Source organism: Leopardus geoffroyi, chromosome D3 (genome assembly GCF_018350155.1).
Source record: "Leopardus geoffroyi isolate Oge1 chromosome D3, O.geoffroyi_Oge1_pat1.0, whole genome shotgun sequence".
Taxonomy (NCBI): Eukaryota; Metazoa; Chordata; class Mammalia; order Carnivora; family Felidae; genus Leopardus; species Leopardus geoffroyi.
This window is the reverse complement of record NC_059339.1, coordinates 41,036,986-41,063,939: the sequence shown is the minus strand read 5'-3', so window position 1 is coordinate 41,063,939 and position 26,954 is coordinate 41,036,986. Positions and strand designations below refer to the sequence as shown.

Below are 26,954 nucleotides of genomic sequence, written 5' to 3'. Positions count from 1 at the left end.
TGGATTCTGTGTCTCCCTCTCTCTCTTTCTCTGCCTCTTCCCTGCTTGTGTTCTCTCTCTTTCTCTCTCTCTCTCTCTCTCTCTCAAAAATAAACATTTAAAAAATTATTAAAAAATTATGAAGGCATTGCTCTATTTTTGCTTTTTAGCTTCTGCTGTTGATAAATTTAAACTTAGTTTTACTTTCATTTTTGTGTTTTCTGTGTATTTTTTCTGAAAGCTTATAGGATCTACTTTTAATTCTCAACATGGCAAAATTTTATAGTAATACATCTTTGCATAGGTCTCTACATTATTTGAAGTACTTCTGTCTGCTTTCCATCATCGCTGTTTTTTCTTTCTGGTAACCTTATGTTTTGGTAATGAACATTCTGGACTGCTTCTCTGATTTTTCCAATTTTTCTTATTTTTGTGTTTCTGCTTTCCTTTCTGACAGATTTTTTTCAACTTTACAACATTTCCATTGAATTTTTCCTTTCTGCTTTTTTTTTTTTTTTAAAGATTTATTTATTTTGAGAGAGAGAGGAGAAAGAGAATCCCAAGCAGGCTCCATGCTGTCAGCACAGAGCCCGATGTGGAGTTTGAACCCACGAACCCTGAGATCATAATCTGAGCCAAAATCAAGAGTCAGACGCTTAACAGAACCACTCAGGCAATCCTCCTTTCTGCTTTATTTTTAATTTCCAAGAGTTTTCTTGGTTCCCTGAAATTTTTTTTTTTTTTTTTTGTAGATCTTGTTTTGTAAATGTAATACGTTTTTTCATTGATAAATGATGGTTTGTTTTTTTTTTTTAAGTTTATATGCACAGAAAATCTGTTTCTCCAAGTTGCTTTTTGTTTGTTGGTTTTTTATCTCTTCAGATACCTGGTAGTCTTTGGTTTTCTGCTTATAACTGAATGACTAAAGTGTAGATAAGGAAAGAGAATGTGGGAGAAACTGTTGACTATGAACTCCACTATAGGATGATATATCTGTAATGCTTTATTGGGGGAAAATCCTGTTGTCAGTATCTTCAGGTCTTTTTCTTGGGCTAGGCAGTTTTCTCAAATATTTAGTCTCTTGCCTGGAGGGGAGTGGTTTGGCTGTCCAGGTTCCTAGCCAGTCCAGGAACAGGGCTGGGATGGGGATAGGGATGGGAAAGTCTCAGCATCCTTATACATTTATTCAGGATTACTCCTTCTATACTTTTTAGTATTTTATCCTATCTTTTGCTTTATCTACCCTCCCACACCCCCATGTAGAGATTCTCTGTTTTAGCCTTGTCAGAGATTAATCTTCCAGTCATCTGCCACAGGCCAAGAGGGGAGATCTGGGGATCCAAATTTTCATCAATCTTTTTTTTCCACCTTTCTCTTACCAGCCCCAGAGCTGTACATAGAAATTCTGGGTCATAGTTTGTTTTCTAGCCTTTTCCATTGCTATTTTAAGGTTACGTTTTTTGTTTTTTTTTCCTTTAAGGCTAAGTTTTCTTGAGGGACTACTAAGTCCTGTATTCTAGGAGATGAGTTTTATTGTCCTTGTCTCTTTTTCATTTCCTTCCTTTGCTTAGCCTTTTAACAGTAAACAAAAGAAATCCTTTTGTTCTCAAAGTAGAGATTTAAGAGATAGTGAAAGCAGATGTGTATGTTTAATATCCATTTCTCCCAAGGACTCTATTTTATCTTACATGTCACTTTACAGCTTTTTTTGAACAAGGCATGTTATTTAATTTTTATAACTTATTCACTAATACCTGTAAATATTTAAATTCCATTTTTCAGAAAACTTAGGCTTTTTTCTGCCTTTTCCTTTTCTTCCTTCACCTTACCCCTTGACAAGAGTAAAATGTTTACAACGTAAGGACCTACATGTGGTCAAAGATGACTTAGGGAATCTCAGTATATATTCTAACAAATTACATCATAAGACTATACTTGATTATTTGGACTTTATCTAAAATTGCTATTCAGTTTAATAAGTGCCAGATGGGGCACCTCGGTGGCTCAGTTGATTGAGTGTCTGGCTCTTGCTGCCGGCTCAGGTCATGATCCCAGGATTGTGGGATTGAGCCCTGCATTGGGCTCTGTGCTGACAGCATGGAACCAGCTTGGGATTCTCTCTCTCCCTCTCTCTGTGCCCCTCCCCTGTTCACTCTTGTGCTCATGTGCGCGCGCTCTCTCTCTCTGTCTCAAAATAAACTTCAAAATATATATACTTGTGTGTGTGTGTGTGTGTATAATTCCACAAATTTTCTAACATCTCACTGGGTGAAAGATTTGAAAAAAATACATGGCAAAGTCTGAAGATGTCCCTAATAGGGACAGGTGGCCTATTTGTATATTTCCTTTTCTTAGGCCTGGTCTAGCATTTGTTGATTTCCTGCTTTGTATCTTATTCAATAAATGATGTTTTACATTTTATAATTTATCATTTATAGGGTATGGCCCAGTGCTATCACTTATGGATCATTTATTTTATGTTTATTTTTGAGAAAGAGCGCATGCAGGGGAGGGGCAGAGAGAGGGAGACACAGAATCTGAAGCAGGCTCCAGGCTCTGAGCTGTCAGCACCCCCTGATGTGAGCCTTGAGCTCAAACTGCGAAATCATGACCTGAGCTGAAGTCAGCCGCATAACTGACTGAGCCACCCAGGCCCCCGGATCATTTTTCTTTATAAAAGAAGTTTTTGGGAATTTTCTTTGGTTGAATTATTCCATTTTTCAAAAATAATATTTTATTAGAAAAGTGAATTAGACATGAGAATGGTACATGAGCAAGTAACACATTTGTAGCTTCTTTGGTGAGTTATGGAGGGGAAGTTAAAAAAAATTTATGTTTTCCAGTGGTTTATCTTTGCATTATGAAGAAATAACCAAAGGACCAAATTGTGTAATTCGAGGTGTTACAGCTAGGGGCCCTGTAAACTCTTGTCAAGGCAAGGTAAGCATTGTACTGAAATATTATAATACATGTTTATTTCTTTTGTCATAGAAATGAAATGGAAAATTTCAAATTGGATAACATATATTTTTTGACAGGATGACAATATGGTGTTCCTAAGAATTAGGAATATTTCACTGAACTTTTACATCTCTAAGGAAAACTAGCATGTTTGCCTTTGTTTAACAGTAAATTAGATATTTTTCAGCTGTCTTCATATTCATTCCAGTCTTCCAATATTCAAAGTCATTTTTTCAACAGTGACCCAGTACTATGTTTCTTTTTTCTCTTCAACTTTTTAGAACACAAAAGTATGAGAAACTTTAGCTCACATTTATGAGCGTATTGGGTTTGGTATTTGGATTAAAGGAAAGTGGTTGAGGAGGGATAAAGTTAGGAAAGTAAAAAATACAAATTCCAATAAGGTAATTTTTCAATCAGGTTATATAAAGCAGCTAGTAGATTTACATGACGAAAGGGATTACTATGGCTAATAACAAGTAATACATAGCCTTTTTTCACTGCATCATTAACTTACAATATGTATTTAAAATTTTTCAATCAAAATGGTGTTTAAAATACAGCATGTGAATGTCTTTAAATACTGTATGCTATACTGTATTGTTTAGTCAAATTAAAGGTCAAGTTCTGTACATCTTTTGGAATTCAGAGTTTTCTGGAAGAAGAACTTGAAAATCAGGGAAATTTGACTTTAGTAAGATAAGCTTACTAAAAAAACTAAAATGATTTCTAGGTTTTTATAATCTTTTTTGAAATAACTTTATATTTACAGAAGAGTTGGAAATACAGTATAGAGAGTTTGCATATTCTCTTTACCCAGTTAGTTTCCTTTATTAGTCTTATATAGTCAGCATTTATCCATTCTAAGAAATTAACATTGCTACAATACTAGTAACAAAACTGTAAACTTTATTCACATTTTACCAGTTTTTTTGTTTTGTTTTTACTAATAACTAGTGTTTCAATCCAGGATCTAATCTAGAGTACTACATTGCATTTAGAGATTTCTAGATTTTTGGTATTTTACACTTCACTATTTTCTGTATTTTTTGTAATCCCCATCTTGATTCTGATTATTCAAAGGTTATTCCTTTTGAATTAGAAGCTGGTATCTCTAAGGGAGTAATAGAAGTTAATTTTTTTGACCTTTATTTCTTACATACATAAATGATAATTTTAGTATAAATTTTAGTATAAATTTACTGAATAGATTTCTGTAATGTTATGGAAATGAAAAGCAAAAGTCAGAATTGAGATGATAAACTACTGAGCTATTTAGGACTTGGATTTAATTAAAGTAATTTTTTTCAACAGAATTTTAATTTGAAGGTTATTCTGCCGGGTTTAAAAGAAGACACACAGATTTTAAAAATTAGATTACTACCAGGTAATGTTTTAAGAAATACTCCTAATAATCACCTTTAAAATAATATTCCTATTATAAAATACAATGATGAGATGGTTTTTGGTTTGGTTACGGTATAAGTCTTGAAAATAATTTGAATGTGCAACAAATCACTGACAGAAATGACTAATAGAACAAAAAAGGAAAACCTTTAGGAAGACATTATTAAAGCTCTGAAGTAATTGGGAGAAAGGGAATATTGAAAATATATTAGGGAACCACTCTTAGAAATATACTAATTAGGCTTATATTAGAGCCGGACCTGTCTTTATCTTTTCTGATATAACTGTAAATGTTTCATTTTTTTTAAAAAGAAAAGTTTTTCATGAATTTATGTTGTTATTTTGATAATGATTTAGCAACTTGATCATGAAGTTACCTTAAAGTAACAGGATAGGAAATGCTGGCTAATTTGAGGGGCAGTCTGTTCTAGGTTCAAGATAATACATTCTGGTATTAGCCCTTCTGGGTTTGAATCTAAGCTCTGTAATTTATGAGTTAGGTAAAGTTGTCTTGTACCACAGTTTCCTCAAGTATAAAATGAGACATCTACTTTCTCATGGTTGTTATGAGGATTAAATGAGTTAATATAAGCAACCCTCACTTTGCAAGATTTTTTGGTAACTGAATGGAGGACACAGTTCCAATATATATGAGTTCTCACTAACACAGTACTGTGCAAAGTGAGATGTGCTTGTAAAATACCTACAATAGTGATTGGTATGTCAGTTTTAGCTCTGTTTTATTAATAATAGTATTATCATATCTTTGTTGACATGACTCTGTACCATTTATTTAAAAAAAATTTTTTTTAACATATATTTATTTTTGAGAGACAATGAGAGGCAGAGCATGAGCAGGGGAGGGGGAGAGAGAGAGAGGAAGACACAGAACCTGAAGCAGGCTCCAGGCTCTGAGCTGTTTGTTAGCACAGAGCCTGACACGGGGCATGAACTCACAAACTATGAGGCCATGACCTGAGCTGAAGTTGGATGTTCAACCGACTGAGCAACCCAGGTGCCCCACTTTGTACCATTTTTGGATGTGAAAAGAAACATGTTAGCTACATCCTTGTACAAATTCAGATAGTTTGATGCTTCCCTCAAGCATAAATTGATGAAGATGTTTAAATTAGCACATTGGTAGAAGTATAAGAATAAAATTGTTGGAGTACCTGCCTGGCTCATTTGGAAGAGCATATGGCTTTTGATCAAGGTTGTAAATTTGAGCACTGTGTTCAGTGTAGAGATTACATGCACGCACACACACTTTTTAAAAAAATATTAAACGCTAAATAAACGCTTGCAATGCTTTTATTTTAGAGGTTAGCTAAAAAGTATAGATTTGAGTAGTGAAATCCTTAGTAACCAGATGGTGTGGCATTATTTTTGAATTTGACAATGAAAATTGTGAAGTAAAACGTAGCATGGTATGATGATAATGGTCAAGAAGTTTCAAATTACTTAGAACATAAACCTGAGCCTGCTGCTTACTAGTCATGTGACCTGGACAAGATACTTAATCTCCTGGATTCCAGTTTTCTCATTTATAAAATGAGGATAATATATTGCCCTTTTCATTAAGATTATTGTGAAGATTATGAGAATGGTGCTTAAAACTTAACACACTGCATGGCATATAGTAAAAAGTAAATAATGTTGCTAACATTAGTGTTTTTCGTAACTGTGTGAATTTTTGTTACCAGCATTTATCATAAATTGTATTTAAAAACATCAATGTTTATGGAGCACATCAAATCATCTTGGTACAGTAGTGTGAACCCTCTTTGATCTAAGAGGAAACTTGTAGCTTGCTTGTAACATCAGAGTAGTGGACAAACAAGTAAATTATCTGGTTATATCTTTACATAAACTAATCCTTTGAATACTGTTAACCTAAAATGTGTTTTTTTCTTAATATGTTTTTGAGAAACTAATCATTGTGTAAAGTTAAAGTGAGTAAAAGTATTTTTTAAAAATTCTTCTTGAATATTTTTTTTCCAGGATCTCTTTAAGGTTTTACACCTGTAGGTAATTTCTAGCATTAGTTATTGTGTTATAGCTTGTTGCATAAAACTAAGTCTAGACCTCAAATATATACTTGAGACAACTCTGATCATTCATAGAATCTATACATTTTGGGGATAGAAATGGTTAAACATGGATATTGCTTATTTTTTTCTTGTCATTTTTAAGATCTTAAAACTTGAAATGTTACAAGTTGTTGTTTCAGTATTTCAGTCTTAGAAACTTGAATCTGTATTTCATTATGTAATTTTCTGGTAGGTCCCCCTCATCGATTGAAAGTGAAACCTGATTCTGAAATTTTAGTTATAGAAAATGGAACAGCTTTCCCATTTCAGGTAGAAGTTCTGGATGAATCAGACAATATAACAACACAACCAAAATTGATTGTTCATTGTAAGGTAAGTTACTGTAGGGTAAGAAGAATATGTAGATTTTATTTTGAGTCCTATGGTAGTCAGTGGACTTGACTGTCTCTTGTACCTACTTTATAGTGAGACTTAAATTGTATTTAGGCCTTTAATGATTATTCCATGGAGAAATTTGTGGGTATCTCATTGCCTATACTTTCAGCATCTGTAAGCCAGTAAAGGTGTTAACTGTATCAAGTTTCACAAAAAATTTTATAGACCAAACATTTTTGTTTTGTCTATAAATGGACCCATCCTTTCTTGGTCCATTCCCCTCAGTTTAGATGAGGTATTTAATTTATGGGTAGAATGATCTTTCAGGGTTAGGGATGGGCAGACAAATGAAAATAAGTTAAAATAAAAAAAAAGGCACAAAAAGAAAAGGAAAACCCAAATAGGTAAAATTTAAAAAAAGAATAGTGTTTGAGGAAGTTGGTGTTTCAGAAGACATAAATTTTAGTTAGAATTATAGAAAATTACTCTTTTCATTCAGCAGTTGTCTAGAGTATCAGTGAATTGTTTCACTTTTTCCAATTTATAGCCAGAAATAGTAGCTGTATTTGAAATTATTTGAAAATTTAAATAATAGTTCTTGAATAATTTGGTACATTTGATTGGGGTCTTACAATTATTTTGTATGTTTCCAATAGTTTTTCGGGGCTCCAAACCTTCCAGTCTACATTGTAGACTGCAGCAGTTCTGGAACCAGTATTTTAACAGGATCTGCAATTCAAGTGCAGAACATTAAAAAAGACCAGACTCTGAAAGCAAAAATTGAAATACCTGTAAGTTGTTATTGTTATTCATTGATATTATGTTGTTTTCATATAAATATTTTTAACAGCTTTATAATATTTTAAGTAATATTTGACACATAAAAATGAGGTGTTTGTGGTTCTTTTAGCTAAGGTGAAGAAAAAGGCGATGTGAAATGGTATAGTGAGTAACATTTTGTATTAGTAACTTTGATTAAAGCTTTTATAATACCTATGGCTATTGATTACATATTCCTAAAATTAATTTTTGCTTCTATTAAAATGTATTTATGTGTCAGTTTTATTTTTTTGTTTCTTATAGTTAACACTTGTTTCTTAGAAAGTTTGGTAAACAACCAGTGAAGGACATATAAATAATTCATATGTATAATTTTAAAAATAAATACATGGTTACTATTTTCAAGTAGAGTTTTGTGGTAATGTACTAATAGGATACTTGTTACTGGATGGATATACATCATGGCTGTAGGTGAAGCCAGCCTGGAAGAAGGCCAGCAACTGACCTCCTAAGGTTGCAAAATGAGACGACAGATACTTAAGTTAAATATTTCAATGTGATTTCTCCATTGGTATTGTAGATGATGAGTAATCTAACCAATTGATTAACTGATGCTTTTCTACTCATTATACATCAATTAACGTATCTTGAGTCACAAAAGGGTAAAATATGACTGTGTTGTTTTCACTAGAATGAGATGGCTCGTTACTTCATTCCTCTTCTTTACAAGCTGATTATATCGATAACCTTCAAATAACTGTTACGCAGTTTTTTCAATTCAGTAATGTGGGCACCAGGCTTTTGAGCATACTATCTTGAAATCGATCAGTAAGAAGAGACTTGGAGTTTGGGAGGAATCTGGGTCTGGGAGCAAAGAGTAACAAACATTAGGAATTACATAAATACTGTAGAACAGCAGCAGGCAGAAGACCAAGAATCTAGATCAGATATGCAATTAGAAAATGTTATCCAAAGGCAGTAACTCTTGAGTTTGAATCAAGTAAATGCAATATGCTTATAGTAGAGATGTATTTGTTATTTCCCTGATAATTCTGTAAGGTAGGAATTTTATATATATCATCATTCATTTGATTGGGCTTTGATAGGAATGACTACAACTGGATGAGGAAGGAGAAATGGGCTAAATAAGATTGTAAAAGTATTTTAGGCTTAGGCTTACTTTGAATTTTGTATATCCTGTGGAATGCACTATGACCTAGATTATGAAATAATGAATGTAATGTTTTAATTTTTTATGCCTTTAAAATCAGTTTAGTGTAATCCAGTTTATCTGTACTGATATGTGGAAAATTGTTGTGCCCATAATATAAATGTGCCAGCTTAGCCTTCATGGCATCTAGAGTTCTCATTTAGCTATAAACAACATTATTCACTCACTTAGTTTCAGGGTATTCAATGTATTCAATGTATTGCTTCAATATAAATAGTGTATTTTATGGCAACTATTTTCTGATTTTATGGGAAGTTAACTAATTTCATACATTTTTATTCTTATTAATAGACGATAGTCACCAAATCTGTCATGTGATTACAAATAAGGGAGAGCGAATCTTTTTAAATCCAAATATGCTAGTTTTTGGCTTTAAGAATGTGGCCACTGTCATTATTTATAACTTGATGGTATAAAATAGGAATTATTAATGGTATAGTGTGATCTTAATGCCAAAACTTATGGATATTAACAGTGTATAAGATCATCTTCCATAATATTGGACATAAATTCTTAAGCAATGTAGAAGACTCACCACTGAAGCCCAAAAATAGGTTTTCAAAAAGTGCAGATGTCATTCAGTATATCTTTCTGTGCTCTTTTCCTAGAGTTGTAAAGATGTGGCACCCGTGGAGAAGACTATTAAGTTGCTTCCTAGTAGCCATGTTGCGAGATTACAGATATTCAGTGTGGAAGGACAAAAGGCAATCCAGATCAAACATCAGGATGAGGTTAATTGGATAGCAGGCGATGTTATGCATAATCTTATTTTTCAAATGTATGATGAAGGAGAAAGAGAAATCCACATAACATCAGCTTTAGCAGATAAAATTAAAGTAAGTATCTCCAAATAGTTATTCACAAGAATTTTGTTCATTTTATGATTGGAAGACTCTGAACAAGAAGTTTTATCAGGTAGCTTCTAAGAAGCTTATCAGAGACAAATAGTACTATTATTTAAAATTTCAGGGTAGGGACACCTGGGTGGCTCAGTCAGTTAAGCTTATGATTCTTGATTTCGGATCTCATGGTTCATGGGTTTGAGCCCCATGTCAGGTCTATACCAACAGTGCGGAGCCTGCTTGTGTGTGATTATCTCTCTCCCCCTCTCTCTGCTCCTCTTCCATGTGTGTGTGCAGTCTTTCTCTCTCTTTTTCCAAAACAAAAAACAAACAAAAATTCCCACTAAAAACTTTTTTATGCACATTCATATGAATGATTCATATGTGACAAATGCATACTTAGAGAAATGATTTGGATGCTTAGCAAAATGCCAAAGATTGGAATTCTCTTTTAGTTGTATATTTCCTGACCAACTGTATTGCTGCAGTCACAGTTAAGATTACCATACCAAAGCAATGTATAGTATTTGTAGCTTCTCTAAAGGCACTAAACCAAAGGTCTGTTAAAGGCAGACAGTGAAACCTTACTGTTATTGTTTTAACTACAGGGCCCTGATTTGACCATTTGAAATTGGCATATCACTCTCTAAAAGCCTGATCTTAGAAAACAGTTTCTTAGATTCTCAGCTTCATATGGTCCTCATCAATCTGTTGTAATCTAAATTTATCATTTGCACCTGGGTTAGGGTAAATCTGTATGTTGAAACCTAACATCTCATTTAACAGAACCAAATCAAAATAGATTGTTGTCACCTATAGTAGATACCTGTAGCACTCCTCTTATGATTGATTGTAAGACTAGTGGGCATTCTGTGCTTCCTCCTTTCAAGGTACAGTCAGTTCTGCTATAATGAAACACATGCATTTTTTAAAACTTTTTTTAATGTTTATTTTTGAGAGAGAGAAAAACAGCACAAGCTGGGGAGGGACAGAGAGAGAGGGAGATGCAGAATCCAAAGCAGGCTCCAGGCTCAGAGCTGTCAGCACAGAGCCCAGTGTAGGACTTGAACCCATGAACCTTGAGATCATGATCTGAGCCAAAGTCGGACGCTCAAACAACTGAGCCACCCAGACACCCCAAAACACTTGCATTTCTTAAAATCACTGTGCCAGATAAAAGGGTAAAAACCAATAAAAATCACAGGGTGTATGGGGGAAATGGGAATTAGAGGCACAGTACTCAAATTTTATCAGTCACCCATTAAAAAAAGGTAGAAGGGGTGCCTGGGTGGCTCAGTTGGTTAAGCGTCTGATTCTTGGTTTTACCTCAGGTCATGGTTCATGAGATCGAGCCCTGAGTCAGGCTCCATGCTGACAGCATGGAGCCTGCTTGGGATTTTCTCTCTCTTTCTCTCTCTGCTCCTCCCCTGCTCACGTGCCACTGTCTCTCTCTCTCTCTCTCTCTCTCTCTCAAAATAAACATTAAATAAAAACATTAAAAAAAAAGAATACAGCCTTAAAAATTAAAAAAAAAAAGAAACTAATAAAGTAGTCCCAATACATTAGTAACAATAACACATTAAATGATTAAAAAGTCCACAAACACTACAATAATATGTGAGTTTACTTTGTAGAACTGAGTGCAAGAAGGGTTGCAGCTTGTGGGTTACTGTGAAGTTGTGGAAACTCCACTAAGTGTGGACATGTGTGGCTCAATATACATAATCACCTGAGGTGGCTGGCAGGTTTGAGTTATGTTACTTGTGTATTTCTGCATGGATTGGTTTAGCTGGGGACAGTTTTCTGGGTTCATCTATTGTTTTCATGGATGAAATTGTACATAAGACATAAAATTTGCTTTATTCTCAAACTGTTCCCTAATTTTTTAATATCATTGAAACAAATACACATTTTCAAACCAAACGTTATAGCAGAACTGATTGTACTTTTTCGCTTGTCATCCATAAAGAAAAGAACTCCTTAACTCTTGTGTGAGAAAATAATTTTTAAAAATCCAGTTTTCTTTAAGGCAGTAAGAGACAAATAATTCCCCCTTTCTCTGGAAAGCCAACATTTGCAGGCCCTTATATAAGGGGTCCCAATCAACTAAATTTGTGGAGAGTTACTATGTGGGATAGGAGGTAATTATTTCTTTGTACGATTTCATCCTATAGTCATCTTGAGTTTCCAGATATAGGATCTAATATTTAGCCTGTGTATGGCGTGTGGCAGGAGGGCAGAAGGAGAGGGAAAGAGAATCTCAAGCAGGCTCCACTTCCAGTGCAGAGCCTGACTGTGAGATCATGACCTGAGCCAAAACCAACAATTAGATGCTTAACTGACTGAGCCATCCAGGGTGCCCCCTTGGGATCTGACATTTTAAAAGAATTGTTCAGTAGGGGTTCAGCTGCCTTTACTTTTAAATCTTACTTGAAATATCCCTTGTCCCATCCAGTTTCTTTTTTCCCTCCGTAATGAAGGACTAGAGAATTGATAGAGAAATAATCCTGATCCTTCTTGGAAGGGGAGGCAACTTGTGTTTTATCTATATCAGTAGACTTAAAGTTGAGTGATTTAATAGTGGTGCCAGGAACCTGGCTTCTGAACTGGTTCCTTGCTTTCTCATAGTTAGGTTCCCACATTGTGGTTTCTTATCAAGATTAAGAAGAAACATTGACTTGAGAGCCTCTACCTGTATATAACCTTCTTTTTGCCGTTCAATAAGCATGTGACCAGCATTTGACACCTTTTGGCTCAAATTTAGTAGTTAAATACTTCTTGGGTTCCAAAGATTTTAAAACATGCACATCTTTATTGGCAATAAAAGATATCAAATGTTATTTTATTATATGTATAGTTTTTAAAGTGATTTCTGTGGTCTTCAGAGAGTTCTCCAATATTGAAGAAAGTTAGCCCTGAGCTGGGAATCTCTTGAAGGGATAGCACGGCTAGAGTGGGGGGAAGAAAGCCTTTTGGAAAAGTATAACTCCTGCTTTTTCCATTATTTAAATAAAAAAAAAAGGTGTGTGTACAGACTTACATATATATTTACATATATTTATATATATATGTTACAGTATAAAAGATGATTAAAATTAAAAAGGTGACTAAGAAGATTAGAACAGTTTAAACTGTGAAACCTTAAGAATCACAACTATAGAAGGCTAAAAGAGAAAGTTGAACTAAGAATTCTTACATAGAAAAGATTAGAAGTTTAAAATTAGGATAGAAGTAGGGTGCTCAATTTAAAAAAGGGATCAAGTAACAAATTAGTATGTGGAATGCAAGAGATTTAAAATGAAAGAGCTAAAAGCATCCAAGAATGGATTAAGACTCAAAGGTAGCCAGAATGGTAGATGATTTGTTTTCTCATCTTAGTGAATAGGAGTTAACCCAGATCTCATTCAAAGCCCCCATTAAGAGGTTTCTTTTAACAAAAATTTGAATATTACTCTCAGAATTGATCATTTGATTTGATGTGTATGTTATTTTAAGCTATAATAACCACAGTGGTAATCCTATGGCACAACGTGAAAGAATGACTGAAAAAATTTTATTCCACTGAAAGATACGGTAAAATTAACAGTGAAGACAAAGAGGAAGCATTTAAAAATTTGAGTATAGTTGACATACAATGTTATGTTAGATTAGTTAGGTTACACACAACCTAGTGATGACAAATTTGCCTCTTCACCACAACTGTAGCTACCATCTGTCCTGTTATGTAGTTATTACGCTATCATTGACCGTATTCTTTATGCTGTGCCTTTTATTCCTATGACTTACTCATTCCATAACTGGAAGCTTGTACCTCCCTCCCCTTGACTCATTTTGCCGAACTCCCCACCCCCCTGCCCGCACCTTCCCTCTGGCAACCATCAGTTTGTTCTCTGTATTTATATGTCTGATTCTGTTTTTTGTTTATTCATTTGGTTGTTATTGTTTGTTTTTTAGATTCTACTTATGAGTGGAATTATATGGCATTTGTCCAACTTATTTTACTTTGTATAGTATCCTCCAGGTCCACCCATGTTGTCTTATATGGCACAATCCCACGTGTTTTATAGCTGCATAATATTCCACTGTATATATACACCACATTTCCTTATCCATTTGTCTGTTGATGGACACTTAGGTTACTTCTATATCTTGGCTATAGTAAATAATGTTGCAGTAAACATAAAGGTGCATGTATCTTTTTGAACTAGTGTTTTGTTTTCTTTGGGTATTCCACCCAAATAGTGGAATTATTGGATCATATGGTATTTCTATTTTTAATTTTTTGAGGAACCTTCATACTGTTTTCCAGAGTGGCTGCACCACTTTATATTCCCAACAGTGCACGAGGGTTCCTTTTTCTCCACATGGTTGGCAACACTTGTTATTTCTTGTGTTTTTTTATTTAGTCATTCTGACAGGTATAGAGTGATATCAGTGTAGTTTTGATTTGCATTTCCATGATGATTACTGATGTTGAGTATCTTTTCATGTGTCTGTTGGCCATCTTTATGTCTTCTTTGGAGAAATAGGTATTCAGGTATTATGCCCATATTTTAATCGGACTCTTTTTTTTTTTTTGGTATTCAGGTGTAGGAGTTCTTTATATATTTTGGATACTAACCCTTTATTAGATACGTCATTTGCGAGTATTTTCTCCTATTCAATAGATTGTCTTTTAGGTTTGTTGATGGTTTCCTTTACTGTGCAAAATCTTTTTATTTTCATGTGGTCTCAGTAGTTTATTTTTGCTTTTGTTTTTCTTGTCTCAGGAGACATATCTAGAAAAATGTTGCTATGGCTAGTGTCAGAGAAATTACTGCCTTTGTTCTCTTCTATGATTTTTATGGTTTCTGGACTCACATTTGGGTCTTTAATCCATTTTGAGTCTGTTTTTGCGTATTGTGTTAGAAACTGGTCTGGTTTCATTCCTTTACACATAGCTGTCCAATTTTCCCAGCACCATTTATTGAAAAGACTGGCTTTTCCCTTTGCATATTCTTTCCTCTTTTGTCCTAGATTAATTGGTTATATAATCGTGGGTTTGTTTCTGGCTTTCTATTCTGTTCCATTGATATGTGTTTATTTTTTATGCCAGTATCATACTGTTTTGATTACTGCAACTTTGTAGTATGTCTTAAAATCTGGTACTGTGATACCTCCAGCTCTGTTGTTCTTTCCTAGGATTTCTTTGCCTATTCTGGGTCTCCTGTGGTACCATACAAATTTTAGTATTATGTGTTCTGCCTTTGTGAAAAATACTGTTGGTATTTTGATAGGGAGTGCATTGAATATGTAGATTGTTTTGGATAATATGGACATTTTAATAGTATTCTTCCAGTTCATGGGCATGGAATATCTTTCCCTTTGTTTTTGTCATCTTTAGTTTCTTTCATCAGTATTTTGTAGGTTTTGGAGTACAGGTCTTTCACCTCTTTGGTTAACTTTATTCATAAGTATTTTATTCTTTTTGGTGTAGTTGTAAAGGGTTTTTTTTTTTTTCTCTCTCTTTCTATACTTATTTTTAGCATATAGAAACATTTCTGTTTTCTGGGTGTTAATTGTATATCCTGGCACTTTACTAAATTTATTACTTGTACTAGTTTTTTGGTTGGAGTCTTTAGAAGAGGGAGAAACTTCTTAATCTCACTAATATATGTATGAACCACCATCATTTATGGTCATAAAGGGACTTTCTTTTTCTTTGGAGGTGGTGAAGATGGGTTATAATTTAACTTTCATTCTTCAGTAAGATAAGTGGCATTAGGAGTACATTAGGCTAAGCTTTATATTATTCTTAGGTATATAATTTCTCTTTTAGGTTAATTGGACTCCTGAGATTAACAAAGAACACTTGCTACAGGGTCTGCTTCCTGATGTACAAGTACCGACATCTGTGAAAGATATGCGCTATTGCCAGGTTTCATTCCAAGATGATCATGTGTCTTTGGAAAGTGCATTTACAGTAAGGTTTGTGGGCATATTATATTTTGAGATATTTCAAAATTCAGCATATGACAACAAAAATACTTGTCTCCAAAGCACACTAGTGAAAGTTATTTTTAATGTTGAAAAGATTGCAATTTCTGTGAAATAAGGTAGGTTGTCTTTGGAATAAAGTTTCACAGGAGATAGTGATTAATTCATCAGTCTTTTCACCTCTTTGGTTAAGTCCATTCCTAAGTATTTTATTCTCTAGTATACCCTGTGCTTAATGACCCTCTGGTATTTGTAAGAACTAGAACTGTCATTAAAGGAAAGCCCTCCTAGTGCAAGCAGCAGTGAAAACACCTGTGAAATGACAGATATTAAAAAATATAAAAGATAGTGTGATCAGTGTGTTGCTCAGAAGGAAAAATTCTTTCATTGCTTCGTGATTAAAGCTGAGTCCTACCAGACCACTATGTATTGCTGATAGAAAAGGGAAGACTTATGTAAATATATATAGAAAAATCTTTTACCCTGGCCTCAGTTTCTTGCTCACCTCTTCCAGTAACCTTATTCACTTGAATTCCTCCATACGTTTTCATAGTATTTCCAGGCTCCATAGTTGAGATAAAATTTTTAGATACACTGCTCTCCACCTGCCACCTGATCTCTTGATGAGTTATTTTTACTGACCCACCTTTTCTTTCTCAGTTCTCTAGTCATAATTTCCTTTTAATCCAGCATGGATGCTATGATTTAACACTTTGCAACCTGTCTTTTCTCTGTTTCCATTTGGTTTAATAGTGATGTTATATACATTGAGGTATTTTTGGAGGGGTGTTGTATTTAAGATTTAGAAAGTGAGTGATATATATATGCTTACTCTTTAGCATATTAAAACTAAGTTTTTTCTACAGTCAAAGGTAGAACTAAAGCCTTTTCTTAACTAATTTCAGGCCACTTCCTGATGAGCCTAAACATTTAAAATGTGAGTTAAAAGGAGGAAAAACAGTACAAATGGGCCAAGAGCTTCAAGGAGAAATAGGTTAGTATGGTCTGCATTTTTTCTTTAAAATACTTTTAGAATATGTGCTTACCTACATTCACATTTTGGCATACGTGATCTGAAAGGAAAGCTTTGGTTTTATATACATTTGGTGTTTTAAAATCTATTGTTAGAAAAGATTGCTGTATTTTTACTATCTTTGCCTAGGCTGACATAACTTTAAAATCATTTTGGCAAAAATAGTTTCTTGGGAAAATACTGATTTTTGTTAGAATAATAATAGTTAACATTAAAACTATTACATTAAAAGTGCAAAGTAAACGTATCAGTGGATTCACGTTTATTTTTCTTACATTTAGAATATTACCTGAAATAGAATAATATTGAATTATTTTCTTCAAATTTTGTAGTAAGATTAACATCAAAATGGTGTTATATATAATAAATATAAGCATACTTAAGTAGATTGTTGATTTTTTTTTGGTAGCGATTATATAAGAAACAAGTATTATTTTTTACAAAAAAATACATAAGAGAACAAAGTGACAGTGGTTTTCCTAAGCATAATTTTAAGTGTTAAAATTAAACTTTCCTTTTTTATATAGTTGTAATAGTTACAGATCAGTATGGAAATCAGATTCAAGCATTTTCACCAAGTTCTTTATCTGCGTTGGGAATTGCTGGGGTTGGACTTGACAGCTCCCATTTGAAAACTACTTTTCAGGTATGATTACTTTTCATAGCAGTTGGCTTATGCCATTGGTTTACATTTAACAACATTTGGGAAAAACTAAAATAACCAAAAAGAGTTTGATTTTGGTGTTAACAATGCAAAGTCACAAAAGGGATTAAGACGGTTTTGTTATGATCAACTTTAAACATATGCAAAAAATAGAATAGCAGAGGTAATCCCCATGTTTCTATCACTCAGCCTCAATAATCACCACTTTCCACTTCGCCATGTCTTTTTTTTTTTTTTTTTTTTAAGTTTATTTTGAGAGGGAGCGCGTGCACAAGTGGAGGAGGGATAGAGAAAGAGGGAGAAAGAGAATCCCAAGTAGGTTCTGCTCAGAGCCCAGTGTGGGGCCCTATCCTACCAACTGCGAGATCATGACCTGAGCTGAAACCAGTCAAGTGAGCCACTCAGGCACCCCATCATTTTGAGGCAAATTCCATACGTTATAATGTCATCCATACATTGGTATGTCATACATGAAATGTCATCCATAAATATTTTGATTTGTATGTAAAGGTAGTTTTTCATAAATAAATAAAATTTTAGTGCTTACATCCTGCATTAAACAGGATGCTAGTGAAAAAATTGGGGAAATTTACAGCTGTGCAGTTATTTGAGATTAGCTTGAAAAAAAATTACTGTAGTGGAATCGTTTCAGTTTAAAACAGGCAAACATGATGTATTCTGCTTGGAAAGATCAAAAACAACTCTCAGGGAAAAAAAAGATGTGGGAGTCCAGGCTTTAAGGAACCTGCCAGGCCATAGTAGGTGAGAAGGAATTCTAAGGCCCAAGTAAAGCTGAATCCAGTTAGGGCATTTAATGCTTTTTAAAAACTCTTCTTCCTTGAGGCGCCTGGGTGGCGCAGTCGGTTAAGCGTCCGACTTCAGCCAGGTCACGATCTCACGGTCCGTGAGTTCGAGCCCCGCGTCAGGCTCTGGGCTGATGGCTCAGAGCCTGGAGCCTGTTTCCAATTCTGTGTATCCCTCTCTCTCTGCCCCTCCCCCGTTCATGCTCTGTATCTCTCTGTCCCCAAAATAATAAGTAAACGTTAAAAAAAAAAAAGAAAAAAAAAACTCTTCTTCCTTTTAGAGTCTACATTACAGTCTTTAACCTGACAAAGGAATCATAAGAGTAGTCTCTTTGTTGCCCTTCCTTACTAGAGTTTCTTATTCTCACTAATCTGTTGATGGTATTCTAGTTCTCACGACACAACTCACTATGTCTTAGTGCCAAAGAACTTTTAATGATGTTTTGTTTACTTTACAAAGATAAAGTTTAGTGTTTGACTTTCAAGTTTTTGCATTATTTATCTCCACCCTATGTATATATGAAATCAGAAGATAACTATGTTTCTGCTGTATGCGTGAGCAACCTGTGCCTCCTATCACTTTATGCATAGACACCCATCTTCATTCAATAATTTCTCCTAAATTATAACCTGCCTTCCTGCCTCTTCAGTTTTCCCTATCAGATTCCCATCAGCACGTAAACATGCTGTCATATTTCTCATCTTTTTTTTTTTAAGTGTATTTATTTATTTTGAGGGAGTATGTACAAGTGGGAGAGGGGCAGAGAGAGGGAGAGAGAGAATCCCAAGCAGGCTCTGTGCTGTCAGTGCAGAGCCTGATGTAGGGCTCAAACTCAAACCGTGAGATCATTGCCTGAGCAGAAATCAAGAGTTGGACACTTAACTACCCAAGATACCCCTGTCTTACCTCTCATCTTAAAAGACAAATTATAACCCCCCCCCCCTCCCAATCAAAACATCCTTGGGCTCTAATTCCCTGTCTATCTGTTGCTCTCTTTCTCTTCTTTCCATGGTGTAACTCCTTGGAAGAGTTGTATATACTGTTTCCACATCCTTTTTTGTCATTTTAAGGCAAGGCACTCATCATTTTTTTTTCTGTTTCACCTGACCGAATCCATTGTCCATTTTCCTTTCTCATTTTATGCCACCTATTAGATCTATCAGCATTTTATACTGTAAATTTAGACTTCATCTGCTTAGTATGGCCTAAAATATCCTAAAGTATCCTACCACAGCATAATCTCCCACCTTTCTCCATAGCTCATTATTCTTCAGCCAAGGTGACTTACTTTCTTCCTGTTGTCATTTTACAACTGAGGTATACTATCTTGACTTGTTTTCAAGCATCAGGAGTCTACCCCCAGTCTCTACAGAGAAAAAATCAGAGGCTTTTGTTTTAAAACTATTTTTTTTAATAGTGGTTTTTTTCTAAAAAAAAGTAGTTTTAATATGTTATTGATTCTTCAAATTATTTCTGCATTTGCATAAAATGTACTGCTATTCTGAAGTACATTCCTTTGATAATTTCAGCATTAGACCATAGCACCTTTCAGAATTTTATATTTAATTCTATTTGAACTCATCTACAGTTTGTAAATGCATATACAAATTTCCTTTTCAAGATTGGAAGTAAAACCAGAATAACTTCCAACAGGACTTAAACAAGAAATCATGTCTTCAAAAAGCCTTTTAATGATTCACTAATAAATATGGAATTCTAGGTTATACTTCATATATTTTCAGTTATCAGTATGTTTTACTAATGAATATTTGTTTTCCAGATATTGAAAAATTCTGAACTCATTGGGATTTGATTAAGTTTAATTATTTTGCAGTGTCTTTGTACAGAAAATGTTCTACTAACAGTTGAGAATGTCAAACATGAAATTTTAACGCTGATTATTAACATCTGATGGAGTAGGGGCACCTGGGTGGCTCAATAGGTTAAGAGTCCAACTTCAGCTCAGGTCATGATCTCACAGTCCGTGAATTCCAGAGCTGTATCAGCTCTGTGCTGATAGCTCAGAGCCTGGAACCTGCTTCGGATTCTGTGCCTCCCTTCCTCTGCCCTTCCCCCTTCCCCTCTCTCTTTCTTTCTCAAAAATAAACATAAAAATTTTTTTTCAATCTGATGGAACAGATTTGTGTTCATCACAAATTTGAGATAAAATTGTTAAGGATCATTGTTAAAATGAATACTAGGGTACTCGTGCCACTGTGGAATTAGTTTATATCATTCCATCACATAGCACAAATTATAGACTAGTTTCATTGATTCCCATTAATATGCTGTGAACCTGAAATTGGGCAGTAACAAATCAAAGCCCCTACCTTCTTGGAGATCACCTTACAATGGGAAGAACATGCAGTAGGTAGGAAATGAGGGATAAGAAAAATAAAATGGGGTAGTGGAAACAGTACCATTATATAGGGTAGTCAGGGAACACCCCTCTGATTAAGGTATCCTGTATGCAGAAACCTAACGAAAGGCCATGTAGATTGGTAAAGAATTTTGCAAACATCAGGAAAGAACAAGTGCAAAGCACACTTTTTGGGCAGCACACTATTGGGCAAGCACACACTTTGCTGTTTGGGGAATAAAAAGGAGATGGTGGAAATAAGAGGTTAATTAGGAAAAGAGGAGATAAAAAGACATAGCACCTTTTAGATCTCTCTCTCACAAAAAAGAAATTCAGCTTCCCCTTTCAAGGAAGTGAATTTGATAGTATGCCAGTATTGGTATGTGTGCAAATTATTTGCCATTAGTTATATGCAGAAACATATCTGTATGCATAGTGGGTTAATGACAACATTTTCTTTTTCTTTTTCTTTTTTTTTTTTTTTTTTTTTTTGAAAACTAAACATTACATCCCTCTTTACAATGTACCTTTCCTCACTAGGAAAATACACAAAGTATAAGTGTAAAAGGCATCAAATTTATTCCAGGCCCTCCTGGAAATAAGGATCTTTGTTTTACTTGGCGTGAATTTTCTGACTTTATTCGAGTGCAGCTAATTTCTGGACCACCAGCAAAACTTCTCCTTATAGACTGGCCAGAATTAAAGGAGGTAAGTAACTGCCTTGATTAAAGGAAAGAATTTACTATCATATGGCTTATTACTTTCAGGTTGTGAGTGGGTAGATATATTTTACTGTTGAAGTAACAGCAAATAGCAATGGTAACAATAACAAAAGGACAAAGTAATATTCTAAATACTTCGTTATTTAATTCATCATTTGTGTCCTCATTTGTTAAAGAATAGGGAAATAACTTGAACACTGAGAAATGTACAGTATGTTATTTTTGCTAGAATTTAAATTAAAAAAAATTTTTAAGAGTGTAATCACACCTTAAAATTTTATTACAGAAATTTTCGAACATGCATACAAGTGAAAATAGCATAATGAATCCCCAGGTTTAACAGTTACTGTTTTTTTTCCAATTTTGTTTCATCGTTCTGTCTTACTGTCTTAAAATGTTTTCTCTGGAGTTTGACAAAGCACATCAGATATCAAGTCATTATACACATGAAAACATTGGCATGCCTTCCTTTACAAATAGTTAAATCTTAAGTATAAACTTTGCAAATTTCTGTTAAATCTGTTGAGTTTTTACTAAATGTTTAGAATTCTGGTTTTAAAATATTTGGATTTTTGTTTTCAGTTTTGGTCTAGCAGGGCTCTACCTGTTGGTATGACAGCTTACATACTTTTCTAAAGGAAGATGAGCTTATCACCATGGTTATGGATGAAATTAATACTTTTAAAGGAGTACATCACCTAAGAAAAGTGTACATTATCTGTGGTCTAGTTTGAGATTGCTCTTTTTGGTTTGTGAATTTAAAATAGATAAACAAGTGGTGACAGTGAGCTCTAAAATTTTTTTCTGTAATGTGTTGATTGAGGAGTTTTACTGTAAAGCCAGTGCTTTTTTATTTGGGAGCATTTATACTACATAAGTAATACACTTTGTGTTTAATGAAGTCAATAAAGGATTTGTTGGTTGATGACATTATGAAATAATTGTTTACCTTTGAGGTGGAAAAAATGTTAACATGTTCATCTTTTTATATGGATTTGTGTTGGGGAATGTCAAAAATAATGACAGTTTAACTCAAAAGAGTTTTAGAAGATTAATTTGCAGATACCATAGAAATCCAGAAGCTTTAAAAAAACTGATTTCTCATTATGTTAGAGAAATGGTTATATGTAGATAAGGCTGTAAAAGTAATCACCGAATGTCTGGTATTCCTAAAATTTCCTAATTTTGTTTTTAAAAAATTTATTTAAGCTCAAGTTAGTTAACAATACAGTGTAGTAATTCGTTTCAGGAGTAGAATCCAGTGATTCATCACTTACATACATATAACACCCAGTGCTCATCCCAGCAAGTGCCCTCCTTAATTCCCATCATCTGCTTAGCTGTCCCCTCACCCACCTCCCCTCCAGCAGCCCTCAGTTTGTGCTCTGTATTTAAGAGTCTCTTATTGTTTGCCTCCCTCTCTTTTTTTTTTTCTTATTTTTCCTTCCCTTCCCCTGTGTTCATCTGTTTTGTTTCTTAAATTCCACATGAGTGAAATCATGTGATATTTGTCTTTCTTTGAGTGACTTATTTCTCTTAGCCTAAGCCATGTTGTTGCAAATGGCAAGATTTCATTTTTTTTTTTGACCACCAAGTAATAATTCCAGAGTGTATATATACCACATCATCTTATCCATTCATCAGTCAATGGACATTTGGGCTCTTTCCAAACTTTGGCTGTTGTTGATAGTGCTGCTATAAACATTGGAGTGCGTGTGCCCCTTAGAATCAGCATTTTTGTATCCTTTGAATAAATACCAAGTAGTGCAGTTGCTGGGTCACAGGGTAGTTGTATTTTTAATTTTTTGATGAACCTTCGTACTGTTTTCCAGAGAGGCTGGATCAGTTTGCATTCCTGCTAACAGGGCCAAACTGTCCCCCTTTCTCCACATCCTCACCAACATCTGTTGTTTCCTGAGTTGTTTATTTTAGCCGTTCTGATAGGTGTGAGGTGGTATCTCATTGTGGTTTTGATTTGTAGTTCTGTGATGATGAGTGAGATTGAGCATCTTTTCATGTGTCTGTGTGCCATCTGGATGTCTTCTTGGGAAAAGTATCCATTCATGTCTTTGGCCCATTTTTTTTACTGGATTATTTGTTTTTTGGGGTGTTGAGTTGGGTAAGTTCTTTATAGATTTTAGATACTAACCCTTTATCCAGTACATCATTTATAAATATCTTCTCCCATTCCATCAGTTGCTTTTTAGTTTTGTTGACTGTTTCCTTTGCTGTGCAGAAGCTTTTTATTTTGAGGAGGTCCCAGTAGTTCATTTTTGCTTCGGTTTCCCTTGCCTTTGGTGACGTGTCTAGTAAGAAGCTGCTCTGGCCGAGGTCAAAGAGGTTTTTGCCTGTTTTCTTCTCTAGGATTTTGATTATTTCCTGTCTCATATTTAGGTCTCTCATCCATTTTGGATTTATTTTGTATATGGTGTAAGAAAGTGGTCCAGTTTCATTTTTCATGTCGCTGTCCAGTTTTCCCAGTACCATTTGCTAAAGAGACTGTCTTTTTTCCATTGGATACTCTTTCCTGCTTTGTCAAAGATTAGTTAGCCTTACATTTTTGGGTTCCTTTCTGGGTTCTCTATTCTGTTCCATTGATCTGTATGTTTTTGTGCCAGTACCATACTGTCTTGATGATTACAGCTTTGTAATACAGCTTGAAGTCCGGAATTGTGATGCCTCCATCTTTGGTTTTCTTTTTCAACATTACTTTGGCTGTTTGGGATTTTCTCTGGTTCCCTATAAGTTTTAGAATTATAGCTCTGTGAATCTAGCTCTGTGAAGAATGCTGGTGTTATTTTGATAGGGATTGCATTGAATGTGTAGATTACTTTAATCGACATTTAGCAATATTTGTTCTTCTGATCCTTGAGCATGGAATGTTTTCCCATTTCTTTGCATCTTCTTCAGTTTCTTACATAAGCTTTCTGTAGTTTTCACTGTACAGATCCAAATCAACCTCTTTGGTTAGGTTGATTCTTAGGTATCTTATGGTTTTTGCTGCAGTTACAAATGGGATCAATTTCCTGATATCTCTTTCTGTTGCTTCGTTATTGGTGTATAGAAATGCAGCCAATTTCTATTTCTTTGATTTTATATCCTGCAACTTTGCTAAATTCATGTATGAGCTCTAGCAGTTTTTTTGGTGGAGTTTTTAGGGTTTTCCATGTAGAGTAAGTATCTTGTCATCTTGGAAGAGTGAAAGTTTGACTTCTTCCTTGCCAATTTGTATGCCTTTTATTTATTTTGTTGTCTGACTGCTGAGGCTACGACTTCCAGTACTATGTTGAACAACAGTGGTGACAGTGGACATCCTTGTTGTGTTCCTGACCTTAGGGGGAAAGCACTCAGTTTTTCCCCATTGAGGATGATAGTTAGCTGTGGGCCTTTCATATAAGGCCTTGTGATGTTGAGATATGTTCTGTCTATCCCACTTTCTTGAGGGTTTTTATCAAGAAAGGGTGCTATATTTTGTCAGATGCATTTTCTTTCTTTCTTTTTTTTTTTTTTAAATGTTTATTTATTATTAAGAGACAGACACAGAGCGTGAGCAGGGAAGGGGTAGAGAGAGGGGGAGACATAGAATCTGAAGTAGGCTCCAGGCTCTGAGCTGTCAGCACAGAGCCCGACACGGGGCTCAAACTCACAAACTGAGAGATCATGACCTGAGCCGAAGTCGGTCGCTTAACCAACTGAGCGACCCAGGCGCTCCTGTCAGATGCATTTTCTGTATCTGTTGAGAGGATCATAGGTTTCTTATCCTTTATTTTATTAATGTTGTGTATCAGGTTGTTGGATTTGTGAATATTGAACCAGTCCTGCAGCCCAGGAATAAATCCTATTTGATTATAATGAATAATTCTTTTTTTTAATGTTTATTTTTGAGAGGGAGGGAGAGACTGAGCACAAGTGGGAGAGGGGCAGCGAGAGAGGGAGACACAGTCACAAGCAGGCTCCAGGCTCTGAGCTGTCAGCACAGAGACTGACGCAGGGCTCGAACCCATGAACTGTGAGATCATGACCTGATTCGAAGTTGGATGCTTAACCAGCTGAGCCACCCAGGCACCCCAATGAATAAATCTTTTAACATACTGTTGAATTTGATTTGCCTAGTATCTTGTTGAGAATTTTTGCATCCAGGTTCATCAGGGATATTGGCCTATAATTTTCCTTTTTATTGGGATCTTTGTTTTTGGAATCAAGGTAATGCTGGCTTCGTAGAATGAGTTTGGAAGCTTTCCTTCCGTTTCTATTTTCTGGAACAGTTTGAGAAGAATAGGTATTAACTCTGCTTTAAACATCTAATAGGATTCCCCTGGGAAGCCATCTGGCCCAGGACTCTCTTTTTGTTGGGAGATTTTTGATAACTGATTCAATTTCTTTGCTGGCTGTGGGCCTGTTCAAATTTTCTATTTCTTATCATTTGAATTTTGGTCGTGTGTGTCCATTTCTTCCAGATTGCCCAGTTTGTTGGCATAAAATTTTTCATAGTATTAACAACTGTTTGTATTTCTGTGGTGTTGGTTGTGATCTCTCCTCTTTCGTTACTGATTTTTATCTTTGTGGGTCCTGTCTTTTTGATACGTCTGGCTAGTGGTTTATCAATTTTATTTATTCTTTCAAAGAACTTGTCTTCAATTTCATTGATCTGTCTACTGGGTTTTTTTGTTTCTATATCATTTATTTCTGCTGTTATCTTTATTATTTTCCTTTTTCTGCTTGTTTTAGACTTTATTTGCTGCTGCTTTTGTAGCTCCTTTAGGCGTAAGGTTAGGTTGTGTATTTGAGACCATTCTTGCTTCTCGAGATAGGCCCGAATAGCAATGTACTTTCCTCTTAGGACTGCCTTTGCTGTATCCCACAGGGTTTCAACTGTCGTGTTTTCATTTTCATTGGCTTCCATGTATTTTTTTTTTTTAATCTCTTTTTCAATTTCCTGGTTAACCCGTTCATTCTTTAGTAAGATGTTCTTTAACTTCCGTGTATTTTTTCCTTTGGTTGATTTCAAGTTTCATAGCGTTGTGATCTGAAAATATGCATGGTATGATCTTGATCTTTTTATATCTATCGAGGACTGATTTGTGTGACCCAGGATGTGATCTATTCTGGAGAATATTCCATATGCACTAGAGAAGAATATGTATTCTGCTGTTTTAGGATGAAATGTTCTGAATGTATCTGTTAGGTCCTAATTAATTCTTGACCCTACCTTCCCCCTAATAGGATCTGAAGTGGAAAAGGGGAACTAATTTAACACCTAACTGATAAATAGAAAAAAACGTATAAATGTTACATTAATATACACATATGTTCTTTCATTTAGTCTTAACATTATGCACTTTTTAACATTCTTATTTTATAAATGAGGAAACTGAAATCCTGAAACATTGTTACATTCCAATATTAGAAAGTGGTAGAGGTTTGTAATTATGAACATTAGATTTTGGATACTTCCTCCCCCCCCCCCCCCCCCCCCCCCCCCCCCGCTTTCTCTCAGACAATTCTGTGACTAACAGTTTAGGCTACAAGTCATTTATTAAAGAATATTCTTTAAAAGTAATTACTGTGTGATGGGTAGACAATGTGTTTAGGAATAAAGTACCATGATAATGTTTGCATTTGGAAACTGTCATTGATTTTTTAAATTCAGGCTTTTAATAAACTTTGGCAGATGGAATATAATCAACTATAGCCATGTAAAATTTGTGATCATTAAGCATTTTAACTAAACTAGTCTTAAAGTTCTTTTTTTTAAGAAAAATTAAGTCCT

The 26,954-nt window shown here is 34.7% G+C and overlaps 1 protein-coding gene across 1 annotated transcript in view; it reads left to right on the top strand.

Annotated features, from left to right (window-relative positions):
- SMCHD1 (structural maintenance of chromosomes flexible hinge domain containing 1) overlaps positions 1–26,954 on the top strand; it is a 155,758-nt gene that overhangs the window by 59,028 nt on the left and 69,776 nt on the right. Inside the window, exons 21-29 of the mRNA XM_045459462.1 lie at positions 2,823–2,919; positions 4,255–4,327; positions 6,631–6,770; positions 7,430–7,564; positions 9,393–9,620; positions 15,445–15,593; positions 16,508–16,596; positions 17,163–17,281; positions 21,003–21,170. Coding sequence (XP_045315418.1) covers positions 2,823–2,919; positions 4,255–4,327; positions 6,631–6,770; positions 7,430–7,564; positions 9,393–9,620; positions 15,445–15,593; positions 16,508–16,596; positions 17,163–17,281; positions 21,003–21,170 — 1,198 coding nt within the window. The remainder of the gene's footprint in view (positions 1–2,822; positions 2,920–4,254; positions 4,328–6,630; positions 6,771–7,429; positions 7,565–9,392; positions 9,621–15,444; positions 15,594–16,507; positions 16,597–17,162; positions 17,282–21,002; positions 21,171–26,954) is intronic.